Source organism: Protopterus annectens, chromosome 2.part1 (assembly GCF_019279795.1).
Source record: "Protopterus annectens isolate FY-2018-M chromosome 2.part1, PAN1.0, whole genome shotgun sequence".
Classification (NCBI taxonomy): Eukaryota; Metazoa; Chordata; order Ceratodontiformes; family Protopteridae; genus Protopterus; species Protopterus annectens.
This window is the reverse complement of record NC_056729.1, coordinates 1,792,330,273-1,792,351,589: the sequence shown is the minus strand read 5'-3', so window position 1 is coordinate 1,792,351,589 and position 21,317 is coordinate 1,792,330,273. Positions and strand designations below refer to the sequence as shown.

Sequence of the window (21,317 nt, the reverse complement as noted above, 5' to 3'; positions counted from 1 at the left end):
CAAATGGGGGATGCCTGGACATAGATCTATTTGCCTCACCTCACAACTGCCAACTAAAGAGATTTTGCACAAGGACTTATCACAGGCAAGTATGGAAAGTGGATGCCCTATCTTTCAGCTGGAAAAACTTAACAGTATATGCTTTTCCTCCTCTGCCTCTCCTCCCCAAGGTACTCCTAAAGGTCAGACAGGAGAAGCCAAAAATGATACTGATTGCCCCTGACTGGCCACGCCAGTACTGGTATCCAATCCTAAGGAACTTGTCTCAATGCCCAGCGTGGACCTACCTCAAGTGGCTCATATACTGTCCCAGCAAAACAATCAGATCCTGCACAGCCAACTCAAGACCTTAAATCTGGCAGCATGGCGGATAATGTAGTCATACAAAACACACCTCTCACTAAAGCGGTGATGGATGTCATTTTGGAGGCCAGGAGGCCAAGTACTAGAAAATCCTATGCTGGAAAATAGAAGAGATTCTGTGCTTGGAACCAGGCACAAGGAATTGACACAGCTGTACCAAACATTCCTCAGATTTTCCAATACTTGACTGAGATGCTGGACAAAGGCCTATCTTTTTCATCTATAAAAATTCATGCCTCTGCCATTTCGGCTCAGTACAATACAGAGCCACCAATCTTTTCTCATCCTTTGTTAAGGCAGTACCTCAGAGGAGCCAAAAATTTAAGGCCTCCAAGGAGATCATCAACACCTGCATGGGACCTCAATTATGTCTTGAAAAAAATCACCCTGCCTCCTTTCGAGCCAGCCGCTGCAGCTGATGCCCCTCTACCCATGTAAGAATTGAGAGTCATGAAAGCCTCTTTGAAAAGAAATGGAGGAGGTTACCCAAGACTATTGGGCCTTCAAGATAAGGCATAAGATCATAGGAAATACAAAAAAACCTAGTCTTGCCACCATTTATGTATTGCCAGTACCTACCCCAAGAGTCAGTTTGTGAGTACCCATCAAATCATCCAATTCCTGTTTGAAGGAAGATAATGTATGATGATGCTTAATTTGCAGAGGGAGACTATTCCAAAGGTGATTAAAGGAGAACCGCACCCACAGACTCAAAAAGCATGGTCTGGTGGTGTTAATCTTTATTCATTCATTCATTACTGATGGGTGTCAGTTCCGTCCTTGGAACCGGGTTGGCCTTGTAACAAGCTTGGTGCAGCCAAAAAACTGTCAAGCTAAGCCATACCCATAGTGCCCCTCTCCCTGTTTCCTCAGATCTCGTTTGCCGCGTAGATATCAAGACGTGTCAATCCAGCTCTCAGTTAAGTACTATCAAAAATTATTATTCTAAAACCCTTTTTTCACAGAATTTCCTCTCTTTTATATTTGTAAACCATTCTTTAATTAGTTGTTAATCTTTTACCCTTGCATAGAGTGAATTTTCCTTACCTACTGACCATCTTGCTAATCTTAGTACCATTGTTGGTACAGGCCTTCCCTCTCTCCTAATCTCTACTTTTCTTCCCCTTACCTCTTTGAGGTAATCTATGTACCAGTGTTGGTATTTCTCCTTTTTAAAAAAAACAAACCAAAAAAATGCTTCCTGTCTGTCTCTTCCTTTAGAGTGTGTGTTGTACTTTTATTGGATCTTATTATGATTAATATATGTTCATCATGTGCCCATTTCCACCAAGCTGGTAATGGAAATAGTGGGAAAGTTCATATCCATGGCAACAGACCCTTTTTATTAATTAGATAGCTGGAGTGAGAATATGAACAATGTCACGAGTATCCTGTTTGCAACTTTGGGGACAGTAATTGTCACTGAAAACTAGATGTCCTGTGTGCAAGTAGGTATTGGTGAAATTTAAATCATGCTTTTACAGGAAAGTCTAAAGTAGGGCAAACTTGCCTTTCAACTAGGTTATTCAACTCCCTGTTTTCTTCCCAGCACCATTAAATAATGGGGAAAGTTTTATACTTCTTGGATATTTATAGTCAGCTGAGGTTTTATTTGCACAAAAGTAAATATTAGGGCTCCAACTTCTGGACCCATAGGATCGTATGCCTTCTTCATAACATGGCCAGGTGTATTTCTCTGTGCATTCCAAAGCCAGACCAATTGAGCTACCATTTTGTTAGGGACATGGAGGGAGTACCTGCGAGTAAGCAAACGTATCCAAAAGCTAAGCACTGCATTTCAGCATTTTACTGTCTCTGTGGGTAAACTGTCCCTGGGCATGTTAGAGCCTGTTCCATTAGGTCCACTGCATCCATTAACTACCCAATTATCAGTCCAAGTCCATACCATCTCAAATCACTACATTCTTGCCAGCACAGTCTTTACCTCATCTGTGTTACAGGGTTTGTCATCAGCAGACTCTCCCCATGGCCAGTCAATGACTAGTCCTTGCATTATGGAAGTATCATCAGAGTTCATGACTTCAGCAGTGTATATTACAAGGAATATAGTATATTTTTGTTAGGAACATGGTAAAAATGTAGATGTTCAAGTATATTCATGATAGATGTTCAGGTATGCTGACTGTTGCAGTCCAGTTCTGTCCCACCATCCCCTGTACTGTAGTGGACACCATATTAGACATGCCCCCCCAACCTTCCTTCACAAGGCAACTACATTTTGCCAGGGTTCACTTTTCATCCAGATCACCTTCTGCTCTGTCACCTCTGCCAATAGCTTTGTCTAGCCAGGATAAGAAGGAGCTGAAGATGCTGGCAGACATCCCTGTTAAGCCACCAATGTGCTGACATTTGGGTGGGAGAGAGTCAAATGGAGTCAGGTGGAGCAAGGTGTAGAGCTTTGGAAGTTGGTCTGGCCTTTGAGCTTTCCAGGCAGGAATTATCTGAGATTATTTTTGCAACGGTGAATATACTCAAACAGCTATAATTTTGTTAGGTTTCTAATGAAGCTGTATTAGATGTGTGTGGGTGTAGGTGTTAAGAGAACATTTTTATTTTAAATAAATGTAACTATTATCAGACTGCTGTGCCTTACAAGGTGTATGTATAGGCTAAATATTCTTCAGAAATTACTTGTCAACTGAAATGGTTTTGAAGAGCTGTTATTGAAAGACATCTTGGGTAGCCAATGTATTTTCTTCTGCGTCCTTAGCCTGGTTTGTGGTGAGACTTCTCATATTCTTGTTTTCTGATACATACTTGCATACAATTACTGCCTTCTTTGCTACCAACATTTCTTTTCCAACAATTTAGCTTATTTCATTAAAAACATTCTACCCTTGAAACCTTTGAAATATTAACTGAAGTTGGTGCCCTTCATCACTGATCCTCCTAGAAGGATGGGAATGGGGATGCAAGACTTTTCACTGGCATTTTCAGTCTTATTTTATTTTTTTATCTAATGCCTCTTGAATGAAGGTTACTCTTCAGAACTGTGTCTTGTGCATATTACCTGCTCTGTAAAAGTTGTCAAAGTAATATTTATATTAATGGCTATTTAATTTAATGTTTATTATTTGATTATGCCCACTAAGCAGAGGCATGTCTTTACAGCATTGTGTTGGGAGCACTGGTTTGATTAAGTGTTGTGCTCACAGACACTGTAAGAATCAAACCAGCTGTGCAGGTTGTAGCCTACTGGTAGCTTGTAGCTGTGGTTGACTGTGCTGTAATGCGATTCAGACATTAATATATGATCACTCACAACAGTAGATTCTTGAGAGTGGTGTATACTGCAGTTTCCTCTTCCCTTGTGTACCTCTTTGTAAGAGATGATCACTTTTTTGGTGTATTGTTCATCTCTTTTTCAAGGTTCACCTTTTCTTGGTTCTGTGTTTGAACCATCTAGGTATGTCAGATGACAAAGAGAACAATGTCAGTCAAAATCAACTGAGAACACAGCATTTCATACCAAAATGTTGTGATGTTGCTGATGTACTGTATGTTGGTGGTCCTTAGCAGCAAAGGAAGGAGAAAAAAATATCAGGTTTGGTACCGGTATGGTGGCAGTACTGTATAGTATACCTGCTGTGGGAGCTTCTTATAGCACTTTATTTTATAGTGAGTGCTTACGTAACTTTATAATTTGTGTAATATTTATTTTAACATGTTGTCATCCATAGCGTCTGAATCAGCGTGTGTGCTGACAGTTTCCGCATCCTTCTTCACTAGTAAAAGCCCTTCTGAGTGGGATACTTTGGAGAACTTGTAGGTCCTTAGTACTCAGTGGATCTTAATTAGAGCTTCTTTATGTGGTTTGTGGGGAAATGAGCAGAAAGGATGGTATTTCTGTCTTCTGTCATAATTTACTTTCGAAAGAAGTATCAACACGTTTTTACATTTGCAGGAGGGAACTCCCTACACTGTTTGGAAATCTTACATTTCACTGTCCACTCTTGGTGCATCGTTTTGCTTGATGCTTGTCTTGTATATCCTTTTTAAGCACCTTGTAATGAATATCATGTTTTAGGTTTGACATATAGAACAGGACCACAGTTACCAGAATTACCAGATTAGCGTAAACAAGAGAGCCTCTTAAGGAATGCGAGTCTGACGTTTTTGAAATTGTAGCTGTTAACGTACATATCTACTCTTGCAAACATATTGATGGAGATATTAAAGAAGTTGGAGTGATAGAACTGTGAATTTTACAAGTGCACCACTGCATCAGATGTGGCAGGTTTGGTGTTTTGAACTGTTACTTCCATGCCCCTTGAACCATAGTCACTTAGGCTGTGTTCTGAGTTGGTTTTGCCTGAACTTGCTGTTTTTCATTTGACACTGGGCTGAGAAGTTTGGTTATGACTTTTACAAATAGCCTACTTGTCAGCCAGGTATTTTAGTATATGCATGAGTCTTAAATATTTAGATTAGTACTAATTTCACATTTGTTTCTTATTGAGACATGATGACCAGTATGTCTCTTTGTAAATCAACTTGTGGATTTCTGTTCAAATTGTTCTTTCCTTTCCTACCAGTTGATTTATTTATTTAACATTTGTTTACAAGGAAAATCCAACTGGGACAAAGCCCCATATTCAGTGGAAGCCTGGGGAAAGACACTCCAGCTGCATGTCTTTGGAATGTGGGAATAAACCGGAGCACCCAGAGGAAACCCACGCAAACACAGGGAGGCCATGCAGACTCCACACAGAAGGCACCTCAGCCAATAATCGATCCGGAGAACCTCTTGCTGTGAGGCAACAACGTTAATTGTTACACCACTGTGCTGCCCAGTCACTTTTTAATTGTGTAAAGAGAGAGAGATGATTCCAGGTGGCAGATCGGCACCATGTACGTGGATGTGTGCACAACACTGAAAATAGGATGTGATCTTGCTACTTATTAGCATGTCCATGCATCATGCACATGGAAGAGGAGATAATAGGAGGCCCTCTGGTCATGTAGATGCTCACATTATACACCAGGAAAGGCGTTGGGGCCTCATATCGAAACACCCTCATTTTTAGCATGTTTTTATTTATTTTTTTAAACACCTTTATTGAATTATCCCGTGCAATATAGGCAAATTTGCATTCATGTTAAAGTAATCACACTATAATTAAAATAGACATTTTACTTCACGTATATCCCTATATATTATATAACATAAGCAACATTACATATAAATTATTCAATTCCTGTTTTTTTTTTTTTAAACAAGAAGTAGCTTTATTAAACAATCACTTATTGCACAGGTAATCATACATTTATATCAGTGAAAACAAACCACACCGACACAATCCTAGTTACAAGCATTTTACATCACAAACCATACTGACACGCACTCATTTGCAAACATTATATATCACTTATAATCTATCCAATCTTTTTCAGTCTAACATTACATTGTTCATTTAAGTCCTGCTGCCTTTTAAACCTCATTCCTCCCTTGTATGTATTATTCCCATTTTTGTTATGTAGTTTGCTCCTACCCATTTCTAAAGATTTCAATTTCAGTTGTTTTATCTCTGTCACTATATGTACTACATCTAGTGTAGTTGGTTTAGATTTTGATTTCCATTTTCTAGTAATTGCATTTTTGGCAGCCACTATTGTTAGACACAGCAAGGCCTTACCATACCTAGGCATTTCCGGTTCTGTATCATAACTCAGAAAAATTATCTCCCCCATCACACCAATCCGCCCACCCAGCATCTCCGACAGTGCATCCCAAAGGCAATCCTTAAAGTCCACCAACTCACTGCACTCCCAGAAAATATGTTCCCAATTACCTCTTTCTTCCCCATCACACCTCCTACATTTACTGTTTGCCTGAGGAAAAAATATCTGGAGTCTACTTGGGGTATAGAAATATCTATGCAAACATTTCCAGGCAAAAATCCTAAATCTTCTAGATTTTGTTGCATGTTTGGGAGACGTGTATCTTCCCATTGTTTCTTTGTGAATTGCTTATCCAGTCTCTCTTCCCAAACCTTTCTGACCTCCTCTGATTGATTGATTCTTTAGTTATCATGCAATATTTTATATGGTCTACTAATTATTCCTTTTTTAATGGCAGCTTCTGTTCTAAATTCTACTAAAAATTTTACCAGTGCTGGTCTTTCGTTTAGGACCCCCAATTTCTTTCTCTTTGCCTATACTCTATCAATCCGTGTTAAAGAAGGCAGTCTAACCTGTAATCCAAATAAATTCTTCTCATTTATAGCATGTTGTTGAAGGTATAAAAAACTTCATTGGCTGTCTCTGTGGTGGTCTGTCTAGACAACTCTCACAGTTGCACTTGGAATACATTAGTGTTGAGGAAATGAATCTACTCAAGACGAATCAGAGAAGGCTTGATGGTCAGCAGGTGTTTTAGTAAAAAAGATACAGAAAAAGTTTAAAGCTAAAACCACAGTAAAAATAAAGGAAGTATTTTCAAGTGTAGCTTTGATCCTGTTTCCTCAGGAATCAAACAAAGAAAAGTAGGAATCGTAGGAATTTCAAGGCTAAACAGCCTTACAACCACTACCCCTTGCTCATCCTAACCCTAGACTGTACCTCCCAGTCAGATCTGGGCTGAATATATAAATACCTACCCAGTTATCCAGGTTCTGCTTTATCCGCAGGGGAAGCCTATTCCAGAGGTGAGGGAGGTGATGAGTTGTAAATATGCCTTTCCACCTTATTTTATTGATCTGCTGAAGCAGGTTTAGATCCTTTGTTTTGCCCTTTCTTTGTAGGACTGTTTTTGATTTGGGAAGGTAAAAGACATCCTGGACTACTGGGTCTCTAATTTTTGGAATTCAAGGGATAGGTCTCCACTGAGGAGACTATAGGATACAGACAAGAGAGTACTTGTGCCCCCTTTTTTATTGTGGTAGCTTAGGAGTTTTAAAGCTTTGATTATCTTTGTTAGGAGCTTCTGGGGTCATTCCAACAATTTTTATATGCCTGGTGAAGTCCATTACCGAGGAGATGGCATATTCTGTAATTGGTCTGATCAGCCCTGAAGACAAGCTGATTGTAACCTCTCTAGAACAGGATGATATTCCTTTGGGGATCAGCTGCACCAAGTATATGGATTTCCTGACATTTGTGCTACATAATGATCAAAGGAGACGGAATTAATAATCCAGGTTCACAGATCTCTTAACTACATTTTCATTTTAAGTGGGGTATTGTCCGTGCTCTATGCTGCAGGGGTGCTTTTTTGTCTGCCAAACGAGGCAATGAAGCATTTTTAACATATAATTTTAGTTCATTTTCAATACACCATGAATTCTTAAGTGTAAGTCCCTTCCAGAAGGCTTCTATGTCAAAGAGCAATTTTTCTAAGACTCCCAGTTTACAGTTGTCCACACACTTGGCAAGCCATAGGTTTTGTTTTTTATTCTGTAGGTCAACAGAGAGCCCTATATAACACCACATATGACCTTCATGTTCTTATATGCTGTCCCTGCCACCTGCACCATGTGGATACTGTCTTTCAGCCAATTACCTGTCTGTCTCACAGCATAGGTGTCTATTTATTAATATGTTAGCATGGGGGATGGTGTCAAATTCTTTGGCTTAATCAAGGTAAGCTATGTTTGCATTGTGACCGCTATCAATGTCTTGTGTTAACTTTTCAACAGTTTACCAGGTTCATTAAACAGGCTCTACCTTTTAGAAAACTAAATTACTGTAGATCTAGCCTGATGATGTTCATCGTGTTTCACTGTTGCAGTCATTACTCTTGGGTTATCCTGCTGGCAAGCTACCCGCAGTTGGCCAGAATTCCAAAGTCTAGGTCCGGCATCGGTTGCTGTTGCCTCCTCCCTGACGTCAGTGCGCCAGGGGTATAAAAGATGCAGCCGACGCCATTTTCTTCAGTCTTTCTTGCCGCGCGGTGCCCGAAGCAGAAGCAGTTCGCAAGTGCCGGTCGGCCAACTCCTGAGATTTTCAAATTCGAATTTCAGAACCGAAGTCTTCATTAAAGCTAAGTACCCCGTTGGGGAAACTTTTTTCTTGCTCCAGTCCGATGTCAGAAAAAGTTAACAATTGTATTTCTTGTGGGAAGCAAATACCTCATAAGGCTTTCCACTCCTACTGTATTCCTTGCCTAGGCCCTGATCACAACATTGCTAGCTGTCGGTTTTGTGCTAGATTCAACCAACGCACTATTAAGCGTCGGTTCGATTTTGCATTTCATTACTTTGGCTGAAGATTTAATTATACAATGCCATTGGACCAGCCGACAACCGGAGTTTACAAAAAATGCAAGGACAAGGAAAAGGATAGGCATCCGAGGTCCAAAACTGACGAGGCCTCTGCTAGGCCAGTCGCCGGTTCTCAGTGAGGCGTTTTCGCAGCCCCTGGCGCCCGCTACCTCAGAGCCACAGGCCGCTTCCAACTCCCACGTGGAGCCGACTGGGCCTCTGGATACTCAAGGTATTGGACACTCGGAAATCATTCCCTCGGATGGGTCCGGAGCCGCTGAGCAGGTATCTGCTTCTGAGGGTGTCTTCAGACCTACACAACTATATATTAAGCCAGCTTCAGCTTCAAATACAAAGACTAAAGCAGCTCTAAAGACAAAGAAACAAGTGCAGCATTCCCCTGCTCAGACTTCCATGCCTAAAAAACAGATGCTCAAAATGGCCGAAAGCCTAATTACTTTGATCAGGGGTTCCCATCCCCCTCCTGATAAGAGGCCTAGGCAAGAGACAGAGTACATTTCTTCTGATCAGGTTTCTATTTCCTCTGATTCCTCTTCTGAACAGGATTACTCCATGCTTCCTTATGAGAATTCTGATGCTGAAGAATCCATTCCTTCAGCCTCTCCTCCTGAGGATTATTCTTTTGGGGAAACCCTGCATACCATGAGGGAGCATTTCCACTGGGAAAGCCAAGATTATTCTGAATCTAAGAAAAGGCTCAGGGACTTTCTGCTACTTCCTCAGCACAGACCCCTTGCTATTCCACCTGTTCTAGGCATTTTTGATGATGTATTTTCAGAGTCCGGCCTGTCCCCTGACTCTTTACCCCCTGCACCTGCTAAGCCAGACAGATACTACAGGGTCCCAGATTCCCATAAATTTCTTTACAAAACCCCGCTGCTGACCCATTAACTATATCTCAGGGTCCCAAAGGGGTCAAAGCCTCCACTGCAAAAAACCCTGTCCCCTCTGATAAGGATTCTAGGTCTCTAGACAGATGGGGCAAGTCTACACCTCTGTTACCCTGCCTATAAGGGCTTTAAACTGTCAGTTTCATATGCTTAAATATCAGCAATATTTAATGTCTTTGCTTAAACAGAAATTGTTGACAAATACTGAAAGTCCAGAAAACAAGGAATTGTTGGATTTATTGCATGCAACTGAACAAGTGGGGAGGCATACATTGCAATGTTGTTACGATTCACTGGAGGCCTCTTGCAGGGCCGTTGTTACAGGTACTGTTATTAGAAGGCATGCTTGGTTAAAGGAACAGAATCTGCCTGATCATGTTAAAGCAAAGTTACTAGATACACCTTTACAGCATGATACTTTGTTTGGCACTAAAGCAGAAGAGGTGTTGAAAAAAATGGAGGATAAAGCCAAATCCATGCAGACAGTCAAGGATTTCTTGCAGGTACAGCCACCCAGGTTTAGCAGGAACTGGCCTTCTAAAAATTGGTCCTTTCCAGTGTCAGACAGGCCGCAAGGAGGCAGATACAGGCGTCCCAGAGGCAGATCTCAGCCCCAAGGCACATACAGGCCTAAACAGTGGGGTGCTCCTACCTCCAAAAGCGGAGAAGACAAATCACAGCCTTACAGGAAACAGTCCCAATGACTTTCCTCTACCAGATCCAAGCACTTCTCTTTTGGCAGCCCCCTTAGGGGGAAAACTAGCACTTTTTTCATCAAACTGGCAAATGGTTACCCAAGACAAATGGGTCCTGAACATAGTGTCCCAAGGCTACAGGTTCCACTTTCACACTCTACCAAGGTCAAAAAGTATGCCAGACCTGCCACACAATCAATGGGCATAGGCACAAAAACAAATTACAGCCCTCATGGACATGAGGGCCATTCAGCAAGTACCACAACACGAGCAAAGGCAAGGATTTTACTCCAGACTTTTCCTAGTACCTCGAAAGGACAAAACCTGGAGACCAGTACTGGACTTGTCTATACTAAATACGTTTCTGGAAGTTCCAAAATTCAAGATGTTGACTCTACAGCAACTACTGCCCATGCTGGGCAAAAAGGCTTGGCTTGTAACTTTGGACCTAAAGGAGGCATACCTGCATGTCCCAATCAGACAATCTTGCAGAAGATACCTCAGATTCATAGCTGGCTCACTGCATTACCAATTTTCTGCACTGCCCTTTGGCTTATCTGCTGCGCCCAGGGTCGTCACAAAATGCCTGGCACCAGTAATTGCATTTTGCAGACAAAAAGGAATTCACATATATCCCTACTTGGGACGACTGCCTAATTCAAGCAGAGAACAAAGATATTCTTTTACAGCATCTGGCGTTTGTAAAAGATTACTAATTGGCCTAGGGTACACAGTAAACAAAAAGAAATCAAAACTAGTGCCCTCTCAAGAGATAATATTCCTTGGTGCAAGCTTAAATACAACTGCCCAGATGGCTTATCTCACGCCAGACAAACAAAAACATCTGACTACTTACTTCAAGAAATTGACAACAAAAACCCACTTATCTGCAAGGAATATCCTGCAGGCCTTGTGTTTCATGGCATCCTGCATTCTTCTAATTCCATATGCCAGACTGCATGTGAGGAAACTACAATGGTATCTAAAAAGTGTTTGGACTCAGCATTGCCACAGCCTGGAGACAGTAATTGCACTCATTCCCTCCCTACAACAGGAGTTTCGATGGTGGGCTGAAGCCTGTCACCACAACAAGGGTCTACCATTCAGTCTATCCACAGCCAAGCAAACACTGACAACGGATGCATCAGATTATGCCTGGGGGGCCCATAAGGCAGGAAAATGTATTCAGGGCACATGGCCTGCAAACCAGATGCATCTTCACATCAATCAAAAAGAGATGCTAGCTGTTCAAAATGCCCTGACAGCTTTCAAGGACCTGCTTCATCCAGGACAGTTACTGATAAAGACAGACGATACTACGGTCATGTGGTACATAAACAAACAGGGAGGAACACATTCCTACCCCCTCTGCAGACAAGCAATGACCTTATGGGACACAGCATTGGCTTTCCAAGTTCACCTGCAAGCACAATTCCTGCCAGGAAAAACAAATACTCTGACAGACGATCTAAGCAGAAACCTCATGGATCCCCACGGATGGAAACTGGATACACAAGTCTTCAGCATGATAATAAGGAAATGGGGATGCCCAGACATACATCTATTTGCCTCCCCCCACAACTACCAATTGCAGAGATTTTGTACAAGAAATTATCACAAGCAAGCATGGAAAGTGGACGCCCTATCCTTCAGCTGGAAAAATCTAACAGCATATGCCTTTCCTCCACCGCCTCTCCTCCCCAGGGTACTCCTAAAGGTCAGACAGGAGAAGCCAAAAATGATACTGATTGCACCAGACTGGCCATGCCAGCACTGGTACCCAATCCTAAAGAGCTTGCCTCAAGGTCCAGCATGGATATAGACTCAAACTTCTCACTTGCTGATCCACAATCAGCTCCTGCACAGCCAACTCAGGACCCTAAATCTGGCAGCATGGCAGATAATGTAGCCATTCAGAACACTCCTCTTTCAAAAGCTGTCTTGGATGTTATCTTGGAGGCCAGGAGGCCCAGTACCAGAAAATCTTATGCAGAGAAATGGAAAAGATTCTGTGCTTGGAACCAGGAACAAGGCATTGACACGTGCATACCAAATATCCTTCAGATTTTACAATACCTAACTGAGATGCTGAACAGAGGCCTTTCTTTCTCATCAGTTAAGATTCATGCCTCTGCTATTTCAGCCCATTACAATGCAGAACCACCTATTTTTTCTCATCCCTTAATAAGGCAGTACCTCAGAGGGGCCAAAAACATTAGGCTTCCAAGGAGAACACCAATTCCGGCCTGGGACCTCAATTATGTTTTAGAAAAACTCACACTACCTCCTTTCGAGCCAGCATCAACAGCAAATATAAAAATCTTATCCTGGAAAACAGCTCTGCTCCTAGCAATAACCTCTGCAAGGCGAGTCTCAGAGTTACAAGCACTCATGGCTGTGAAACCTTTCCTCATTTTTCATCCAGACAGGGTTTCTCTGAGGACAAACCCCACATTTATGCCTAAGGTGGTATCCAGTGTGGCCCTCAACCAAACCATTCATTTGCCTACCTTTTATCCAAATCCACAGAACAAGGGTGAGAAAATTCTGCATTCTTTGGACATACACAGACAGCTACGCTTCTACTTGGACAGAACTAAAGCCTTCAGAAAGACTGAGCAACTTTTAGTGTCATATGCTACGAGATCACAAGGAAAGGCCATCTCAAAACAGGCTATTTCTAAATGGATAGGCCATTGCATCCGTTTCTGCTATTCTCAACATGGCAAATCAGTGCCTAAGGGCATCAGGCCTCATTCCACCAGAGCAGCAGCCACTTCAGCAGCCTTCCTCAGAGGAGTACCAACCAAAGATATCTTGGAGGCTGCAACCTGGAGTTCAGTGCACACCTTCACAAAGTACTACCACTCACCTCTATACTCTAAGTCCAGAGCAGGCTTTGCCACTGCAGTCCTGCAGGGCTTCTTAGCCTCTCCTAATCCTATTTAGCCCAGCCACCCATCCTCATTCAACCCAAGAGTAATGACTGCAACAGTGAAACATGATGAACATAATACAGTTGTGTACCTACCATAAATGTAGATGCTCGAGTGTATTCACTGTTGCAGTCCAGGTTACCCACCCACCATCCCCCTTTTTCTTCGCTGGGTCTATCTGCACTACTCTATCCTATACAACCTATTGGGTGTATTTGCTTGTAGATGAAGGAACTGTTATTTTTGTGCATGCATTTTTATTGGCTTATTTTTTCAGCCTACTAATTTGGGGGCACCTGACATCTGGGGCAAGAAAAACTGAAGAAAATGGCATCGGTTGCATCTTTTATACCCCTGGCGCACTGACGTCAGGGAGGAGGCGACAGCAACCGACGCCGGACCTAGACTTTGGAGTTCTGGCCGATTGCGGGTAGCCTGCCAGCAGGATAACCCAAGAGTAATGACTGCAACAGTGAATACACTCGAATATCTACATTTATGGTAGGTACACAACTGTACTTTATCTTTAATGTTTATTTAAATCAGATGCGTTATAATGTATTCCACTGCCTTACAAATGGGACTTAACAGGCTGAAGGACCTATGGCTTCCAGTGTTGGGAGTAGGGCCACCTTTAATACAGTACAGATTCTTGCTGTTAGAAAGACATATTTTTTCAGTATTGTGCTGTTCACATAGAAATGTTCATGGAATAAAAGGGTATATATTAACGTGCTTTTTCTAAATGTATACATACATGCATACAAACTGTGCCTGTAACATGTAGCATTATTTACCAGTTGTAAGCCTTATATGGCAAAAAGGTTTCTTTTCTGGGGATCTTGCTATATGAAAAAAACAAGTAAAAGTTAGTTTTCTACAGTATACATTAATACCTTATTATGTTGTTCTAGGTGTGCACATGGGTGCTGAAGTACAGAACAAGTAAGAATCCTTTGATTCAAATGACAATCCTCAGTCTGTTACCACGTCTGTCTGCCTTTCCACCTAATATTTTCACAGGTATGCATCTAAAATTACCATCAACATTTGCAGTTAATTCCCAGATCATGTTCACATGATCTCTTTAAATTTAATTCCAGAATAGTATTCATAATGCAGGAAATGTGGTATATATATATATTTTTTTTACTCCTATATAGGTATGCTACAGGACTTGTGTCTTAATTGATTTTCATGTTTTCTAACTGGCCATCGAATGTAACTTCTGGCACTAAAGCTATTATTCATTGTTTCCAAAACTGAATTGTGTACATCAGCTAAAGAGGTATTGCTACAAATTATCATTGCAAAGAAGATTGAAAAAAAAATGGTGAATGCTGTACATAACATGAGATAAATGAAAAAGGACGTATTATTGATGGGTAGATGTTCATCGTGCATACAGCTGCAGTCATAACAGATGGGTTCTCCTGCCATCAGGCGGGTTCTCGGTCAGCCGAATTCCTAAGTCTTGGTCCGGCGTCAGTTGTCGTCGCTTCTTCCCTGACGTCAGTGCGACATGGGTACAAAAGAACCAGCCGACGCCATTTTCATCAGTCTTTCTTGCCGCGCGGTGCCCAAAGCAGAAGCAGTTCGCAAGTGCCGGTCGGCCAGCTCCTGAAATTATGAAAATTTTGCAACCAAAGTCTTCTTGAAAGCTAAGTACCCCGTTGGGGAAACTTTTCTTGCCTCAGACCGATGTCAGACAAAGTTAATAATTGTATTTCATGTGGGAAGCAAATACCGCATAAGGATTTTCATTCCCTCTGCATTCCTTGCTTAGGCCCAGACCACGACGTCTCGGTCTGTCGTTTTTGTGCTACATTCAACAAACGCACCATTAAGCGTCGGGCGGAATTCGCCCAGCACTATTTTGGCAAAAAATTTAACTACATTATGTCGTCGGATACTCCGACTCCAGTTTTGACTAAAAGACGCAAAGATAAGGACCGACATACGAGGTCCGCGGCCTCTACCGACACCACACCAAAGCCAACTACAGGTGGTCCGGTTCTCAGCGAGGCGCCTACGCAGCCCCTGCCTACCGACGACACTTCATTGGCGGTGTCTCCTGTGCCCGAGGTCGCAGGCTCCACGGCCCACACCCCGACTACAGATACTGAAGCCACTCTAGGCGGTGAAACTCAGACTGTAGACAGGTCTGTCTCCTCTCAAGGTGTCTTCAGGCCTTCCTCTTCTTTTTCCATCAAGGCTTTCACTAAGTCTAAAGCAGCCTTACATTCTAAGAGACAAGCTACTTGGGGCCCTTCTCCAGGCCCCATGCCTAAAAAACAGATGCTTAAAATGGCTGAGGATGTAATTACTCTTATCAGGGGTTCACAACCCCCCCCCGGACAAAAGGCCCAGAGTGGAGGAAGAATCCCCCTCCTCGGACCAGGCCTCCATTATTTCAGAGCACTCTGATGAACAGGAACATTCTTACTCCCCTTTTGAAGATTCTGATGCAGAGGAGTCCATTCCCTCTGTCTCCCCCCCTGAGGATTACTCTTTTGGGGAAACCTTGCATACCTTGAGGGAACACTTCCACTGGGAAGGCCAAGAGTACTCAGACTCCAAGAAAAGGCTTAGGGATTTTCTCTTGCTCCCTCAGCACAGGCCTCTGGCTATACCTCCTGTCTTAGACATACTAGAGAATGTGTATTCGGAGGCCTGCCTTAACCCAGACTCTTTACCTCCAGCCCCAGTCAAGCCTGACAGGTACTATCGGGTTCCTGACTCACACCAATTCTTATACAAAGCCATGCGGCTGACCCAGAAACTATCTCACAGGGCCCCAAGGGAATTAAGGCCTCCACTGCTAAAATCCATTACCTTCGGAGAGATTCCAGAGCTTTAGAAAGGTGGGGAAAAAAGGTATACACCTCGCCACCTTAACCATGAGGGCATTAAACTGCCAGTTCCATATGTTAAAGTACCAACAGTTTCTGTTATCACAGTTGAGAAGCAAAATGTCACAACCTGAACAACCAGACTTGAAGGAGTTGCAGGATTTGATGCATAGTGCAGAACAAGTGGGTAAACATACCTTGCAATGTGGTTTTGATGCTCTAGAGGCCTCATGTAGAGCTGCTGTTACAGGATCAGTCATACGTAGACATGCCTGGCTCAAGGAGCAAACCTTACCAGATCATGTCAAAGCTAAATTACTAGATGCCCCTCTTCAAAAAGATGTATTATTTGGTGTTAAAGCTGAGGAAGTATTAAAGAAAATGGAGGAAAAGGCTAAATCAATGCAAACAGTGAAAGATTTTCTACAGGTACAACCTCCGCGTTTCAGTAGAAATTGGCCTTCCAAAAATTGGTCCTTTCCAGCCACGGACAGACCCCAAAGAGGTAGATACAGGTGCCCGAGAGGCAGGGGCCAAGCTCAAGGATCATTTAGAGGCAGACAATGGCAAGCTCCTACACAAAGAGGTGGTGAGGATAGTTCACAGCCATTCAGAAAGCAAACCCAATGACTTTCCCCTTTTCATGCCAAGCAAGGCTCAAATGGCAGCACCCTTAGGCGGAAAACTGGCATTATTTTCGAAAAATTGGCATATTGTCACAAAAGACAAATGGATCCTGGACATTATAAACAGAGGCTACAGATTCCATTTTCACACCCTTCCACAAAAGAGAGGCATGCCAAACCTGCCACACAATCAAAGGGCAGAGGCACAAAGACAAATTTCAGATCTCAAGAGGTACCTACTCAATAACAAGGTCAAGGTTTTTATTCCAGACTATTCCTGGTACCAAGGAAGGGAAAAGATTGGAGACCTATTTTGGACCTATCCATCCTAAACACATTTTTACTCGTGCCAAAATTCAAGATGCTCACATTACAGCAGCTTCTTCCCATGCTGGGCAAGGAGTCTTGGCTGGTAACATTGGACCTCAAGGAGGCATACCTGCATGTCCCAATCAGACAAAATTGCAGAAGATACCTCAGATTTCTTGCAGGTTCAACCCATTATCAATTCTCTGCATTGCCCTTTGGCTTATCTGCTGCGCCCAGAGTATTCACGAAATGCCTGGCATCAGTAATTGCCTACTGCAGACTTCAAGGGATACAAATATACCCATATTTGGACGACTGCCTGATCCAAGCGGACAGCAAGCACATACTTCTGAAACATCTGGCTTTTGTAATAATGTTGTTGAATGCTCTGGGGTACACAGTCAACAAAAAGAAATCAAGGCTAATACCCTCACAAAAAATAATTTTCCTGGGTGCCAGCTTGGACACAAACACCCAGATGGCTTACCTCACGCCAGAGAAACAGGGACAACTGACTCAATACTTCAGAAAACTAGCAAATTTCACCAGGCTGACTGCAAGGAAAATCCTGCAGGCTCTGGGATTCATGGCATCTTGCATCCTTCTAATCCCATGTGCAAAGCTGCATATGAGGAAACTTCAATGGTACCTGAAAAACCTATGGTCTCAACACAGCCACAGTTTGGAAACAATAATACCACTGATTCCATGTCTTCAAAAGGAATTTCTGTGGTGGGCTCAAGCATGCCAAAGAAACACAGGTCTCCCATTCTGCAAGCCTCAAGCAAACCAAGTCATCACAACAGATGCCTCGGACTACGCCTGGGGGGCGCACATGACAGATCGGTGCATTCAGGGCAAATGGTCCCAAAAAGAAAAGCACCTACACATCAATCAAAAGGAAATGCTAGCAGTAATAAATGCTATTATGGCTTTCAAAGACCTTCTGCATCCAGGCCAACTACTGATAAGGACAGACAACACCACAGTAATGTGGTACATAAACAAACAGGGAGGAACCCATTCATACCCCCTATGCAGGCTGGCCATGTCACTTTGGAACATGGCTCTGGAATTACAAATCGAGCTTCAAGCACAGTACTTGCCAGGCAAGGAAAACTCGCTGGCAGACAACCTAAGCAGAAATATGACAGACCCACACGAATGGAAGTTGCACCCTCAAGTTTTTACAGAAATAATTCAAGCATGGGGAAGGCCAGACATGGATCTCTTTGCCTCCCACAAAAATCACCAATTGACAAAATTCTGCTCAAGGACTTTTCATTCACAGGCATGGAGAGTGGACGCTCTCTCTTTCAGTTGGACAACAATGACAGTTTATGCCTTTCCACCTCTTCCTCTGCTGCCCAAAGTTCTATTAAAGACCAAAGCAGACCGACCAAAGATGATTCTCATTGCTCCAGACTGGCCAAGACAGCACTGGTACCCACTCCTGAGGAGCCTGACGCATTCCCCACCATGGACCCTACCTCTAATGCCTCTTCTTCTGACTCAGCACAGCTTCAAAACTCTTCACAGTCAGCTGAAAACACTCAATCTGGCTGCATGGAAGATTCCTTAACTTCACAACAGACCCTACTCTCCAAGGAGGTGCAGGATGTCATTTTGGAGGCCAGAAGGCCTTCTACTAGAAAAGCTTACTCCGTAAAATGGAAGCGATTTTGTGCCTGGAATGAGAAAAAGGGCCAGAATCCTGGAATACTGAATTTACCTCAAATATTACAGTACCTAGCTGTGCTGCTAAGCAGTGGACTTTCGTTCTCCTCCATCAAAATCCATGCCTCAGCCATTTCTGCAGAATACAACACTGATCCTCCTTTATTCTCTCATCCCCTCTTAAGGCAGTTCCTCAGAGGGGCTAAGAATATAAAACCCCCAAGGAAACAACCAATACCTGCTTGGGACCTCAATTTCATTTTAGAAAAGCTGACCTTACCTCTTTTTGAGCCAGCTGCCTCAACAGATTTGCAATATTTGTCCTGGAAAACAGCCTTCCTTCTGGCTATCACCTCAGCTCGCAGGGTATCGGAACTACAAGCCCTCATGTCTGTGCAGCCTTTCATCATTTTCCATCAGGACAGAGTTTCCTTACGAACCAATCCATCCTTTATGCCAAAGGTGGTATCCAGGGTAGCTTTGAATCAGGCTATTCACTTACGTACTTTTTACCCTAATCCTCAAAACAAAGGGGAGAGACTACTACATTCCTTGGACATCCACAGACAGCTACGTTATTATTTGGACAGAACAAAGCCTTTCAGAAAATCAGAACAACTCTTTGTGTCCTATGCTATAGGAGCTCAAGGGAAGCCAATTTCCAAACAGACAATCTCAAAATGGATAGCCCACTGCATACGCTTTTGTTACTCTTTTCATGGTAAAACTGTGCCTGCAGGCATCAGATCTCACTCCACAAGGGCCACAGCTACCTCTGCAGCTTTCCTCAGAGGAGTTCCTACCAAAGATATTTTGGAAGCAGCCACTTGGAGTTCTGTGCATACCTTCTCCAAGCACTACCACCTACCATTATACTCCAAAACTAGAGCAGGCTTTGCCACTGCAGTCTTGCAGGGCATCCTGGCTCCTCCTAGTTCCACCTAGTGCCTACCACCCTTTTTTTTTAGCTTTGGGATTCTACCCTAAGCACGATGAACATAGTACAGTTTTGTACCTACCATAAATGTAGTTGTTAGAGTGCTAATACAGCTGTAGTCCAGGTTTCCCTCCCTCCTTCCCCTCTTGAGACAGGCCTATTGGCTAACACCTCCTCATACAACTAGATTGGGGTATTCATTTATGGTGTATTTGCTTGCAACTACTGTTTTTTGATTATATTGCACTGCATTATTACATAAATTTATGTATTGCCTTCCTTCTGGGGGCACCTGACATCTGGGGCAAGAAAAACTGAAGAAAATGGCATCGGCTGGTTCTTTTGTACCCCTGTCGCACTGACGTCAGGGAAGAAGTGATGACAACCGAAGCCGGACCTAGACTTTGGAATTCGGCCGACCGAGGACCCGCCTGACGGCAGGAGAACCTATCTGTTATGACTGCAGCTATATTAGCACTCGAACATCTACATTTATGGTAGGTACAAAACTGTACTTTACATGCCATGATTGCAAATATCAAGGAGTTTGAAATCAACTAATTCAAAAAATTAAATCAAAATAGAATTCAAATTCTGGGGTCATGGGGGCTGACAAGTCCCCACCCCTTTACTTAATGTAATCTACATCTGAGGTTGCTGTCATCTTATGAAAAGGAGAATTTCCCCGTGCACCCCTGGAGTGTCCTCATTAGAAGCTTATGTTTGTACAGTCATATATGGTCACAAGAACAGCTGTTCCACACCGTGTATACTTTCAGATGACTTAAACAAGCCAGCTATTAACTGGCTTATTTTGCTTGCAATAAATAAGCGGGCTTGTTATTAATAGTCTGCAGACAGCATACTACTTTTTGTATGGGAACCCACCCAGAAAGGAGCTGTTTTAATCTGTTTGGTCTCATGTGGCCACTTCAAGAAGATGCAGCATTTTGAATGAGAAGTTGAGTTTTGAACCTCACCCCACACAGTGCTGTTTGTATTAACTCTAAGTAAGGCACCCAGAGTATTACTGCATCCGATGCGATGTAGTAAGAGATTAAGGACAACCGATGGGAGCTTTATCAGAAAAGGTAACCATTTTTAATTTTGTGACTCATTAGTGCAAGTCTTAGAATAGCAAGACTGAATGAGCAAAAATGAAGAGATTGCCCTGCGTATCCCCTTTTTTCCAAGGTATGGCGGTGTCAGAGTTACTATATATATATATATATATATATATATATATATATATATATATATATATATATATATATCGTGTTTGTGTATCACACAGACGCACATATAAATTCATGCTTGCACACATGCAAGCGCGCACACATACATGTGTGTCTGTCTTTCTCTATGTTATACACGCACAGTTTAAAAGCAGTCAAAGCACCCAAATTTTGACATGCACATTGGTGACATAGTGTTAAAACAGCAAACTTTGGCACACTACTACACGTGCGCAGCAATAACCTTGGTACATGCAAAATTAAATCAACAAAAAAAAAAAAACTTTTTTTGCAGCGGTGTCCCCCCAATTAAGTTCATATTTTATATACAATGTATGCTAACTCTGAGTTTGCATGATGTCATTGAAAGAACATACTCCTTAACCCTGCGAATTATTCACCCTCAGACACTTGTCGACTGTCTGCTTAGTTGACCAAATTCTGTTGACCAAACTAATATTCGACAAAGGTTGTGACTCCCCCAGTATAAAAACAAGGATATGAGTGGGTGCAAAGGACCACCCTACCTGCATAAAAATTATTTTAAAGGATAA

The 21,317-nt window shown here is 42.5% G+C and overlaps 1 protein-coding gene across 2 annotated transcripts in view; it reads left to right on the top strand.

Moving 5' to 3' along the window:
* Positions 1-21,317, top strand: part of MTOR (mechanistic target of rapamycin kinase) — a 4,577,509-nt gene that overhangs the window by 401,348 nt on the left and 4,154,844 nt on the right. For both annotated transcript variants that reach the window (XM_044063218.1, XM_044063219.1), the window contains exon 8: positions 14,042-14,150. In XM_044063218.1, coding sequence (XP_043919153.1) covers positions 14,042-14,150 — 109 coding nt within the window. The remainder of the gene's footprint in view (positions 1-14,041; positions 14,151-21,317) is intronic.